This window comes from Brassica napus, unplaced genomic scaffold (genome assembly GCF_020379485.1).
Source record: "Brassica napus cultivar Da-Ae unplaced genomic scaffold, Da-Ae ScsIHWf_521;HRSCAF=783, whole genome shotgun sequence".
NCBI classification, from domain to species: Eukaryota; Viridiplantae; Streptophyta; class Magnoliopsida; order Brassicales; family Brassicaceae; genus Brassica; species Brassica napus.
This window is the reverse complement of record NW_026016590.1, coordinates 544519-546473: the sequence shown is the minus strand read 5'-3', so window position 1 is coordinate 546473 and position 1955 is coordinate 544519. Positions and strand designations below refer to the sequence as shown.

The window sequence follows — 1955 nt, the reverse complement described above, 5'->3', positions numbered from 1 at the left end:
TCTTATTATCTGAGAAAGCATGCGTGCAAAAACCAAGTTTCGTGTGGACAGTAGACAGACATGCAACCATCTGGTCGATGCATCAATCAGGACCATGAAGTATCTAAACGTCCCACTAGGTGGGTGTATTGGTCCACATATGTCTCCCTGAATCCTTTCCAGAAAATTTATGATCTCTTTATTAACTTTGGCTGGTGATGGCCTTGTTATGAGTTTCCCTTGTGCACATGCTGCACATGTGAGATTTTATGGGACAACTCTTTTGAATGTGTGCCCTTGTGAACTCATCATCAACTTTCGCATCATACTAGTACCGGGATGGCCAAGCCGGTTATGCCATAGAGTGAAAATTTTGCAGGCATTAGCCTCGATCATACTGATCTTTGCATAGTATAGACCAGTAGACATTGCAGGTATGGTCTCTAGGATCTTTCTATTGCCTTTGGTGATCGAAATTATGTTAAGGAATTCTTTATTTCCTTCTTCCCATGTTTCAAGATGGAAACCATTCAATCTTATGTCTTTGAAACTCAATAAGCTTCTTCTTGAGCTTGGGGAATACAAGGCGGTTTTGATCTCTAGATGAGTGCCCTTAGGCATCAATACATAGGCCTGGCCGTGACCTTCAATCAGGCTGGATACACCCGCAATGGTGTGTACATTTGCACTTTGCATATTGAGATTCATGAAGTATCTTTTGTCTCTAAGTATTGTGTGACTTGTGCCACTATCCACCACGAGTATACTCATTTCATCTTTCATTCTATAAGTAATAAGATTTATAATCTCAGAGACTTTATAAAACTTTAAAACTTTAAAACTTTCTTATTATAAAAATCATAACACCAAACAACAATAAAAATAAAAACACCAAAACAATCATAAAGCAATAAAACAAGTTATGTTGAAATCTAGTCTTTGAGACAATCCGAAGTCTCAAAATCCATTAGGTCATTGTTAGCAAAGTCGGAATCATCATCAGCATCATATCCGGAATCATGGACCATGTGAGCCTCCGGGTTCTTGTTCTTGAGACTCTCTTGATAGAGCTCACATAAGTGCTTAGGAGTTCTACAATTCTTGGCCCAATGGTTGTCCATCCTACATCTGTGACAAACGGATTTGGTCGAGTAAGACGGTTTGGATATGCCACCTCGACCTCGGCCATAACTTCCTCGGCCACGGCCATAGTTGGAACCACGACCACGGTTATTGTGGTTTCCTTTCCGGCCGGTCGAGTAGTTGTCTGGCCGTTCGAGTAGTTGTCACGGCCACACCCTTTGTATCCACCTCGGCCTTTGCCGTGTGATCTCTTATTATTCTGGACGTAGTAGCACTCGTTGGGATCTTTCTTTTCAACCTCATTGGCTTCCGGTAATGCTGCTGTTCCAGCTGGTCTAGCTTCACTGTTCATCATCAGGAGCTCATTGTTTGCCTCGGCGAGTAGTAGGCACGAGATCAGATCAGTGTATGTGGCGAAGCCTTTCACTCTGTACTGCTGTTGCAGTATCACGTTCGATGCATGGAACGTAGTGTAGGTTTTCTCAAGTAACTCTTCCTCAGTTACTTCTTCACCACAAAGCCTTAGCATTGAGACTGTCTTAAACAAGGCTGAATTGTACTCAACCCCTGACTTAAAATCTAAGAATCTGAGATTCTTCCAGTCATTCTTAGCCTTTGGGAGTAACACCATTTTCTGGTGATTATATCTATGCTGTAAAGCATTTCAAAGGTCTAGTGGATTTTCTATTGTCATGTACTGATCTTTTAAACCTTCAATGAGATGATGGCGTATAAAACTTATAGCCCTGTATCTATTCTTATCATTCTCATTGTTTTCCTTGGTGATAGTATCACCAAGTCCCTTTGACCTAAAGCTGATCTTTGTATCTAGCGCCCACTGCAAGTAGTTATCTTCAGAGAGATTAAGGGCCGCATAGTCTCTGTTTGCGATT

General features: G+C 41.4%; 1 protein-coding gene across 1 annotated transcript; it reads right to left on the bottom strand.

Annotated features, from left to right (window-relative positions):
* Positions 1 to 911: 911 nt before the first annotated feature.
* LOC125604317 lies at positions 912 to 1693 on the bottom strand. Its single transcript, XM_048774740.1, has 2 exons — positions 1076 to 1693; positions 912 to 1028 (listed from the first exon to the last, which is right to left on the bottom strand). The coding sequence occupies exons 1-2, from the start codon at positions 1691 to 1693 to the stop codon at positions 912 to 914; spliced, it is 735 nt and encodes a 244-aa protein (XP_048630697.1).
* Between the last annotated feature and the right edge of the window lie 262 nt (positions 1694 to 1955).

What these genes read in the sequence shown, in the direction of transcription:
- LOC125604317 (XM_048774740.1), bottom strand. Translation starts at nt 1,693, where the DNA reads ATGGTGTTACTCCCAAAGGCTAAGAATGACTGGAAGAATCTCAGATTC. An exon ending in CAACCATTGGGCCAAGAATT is followed by an intron (nt 1,029 to 1,075) that starts GTAGAACTCCTA and finishes GAGAGTCTCAAG; the next exon opens with AACAAGAACCCGGAGGCTCA.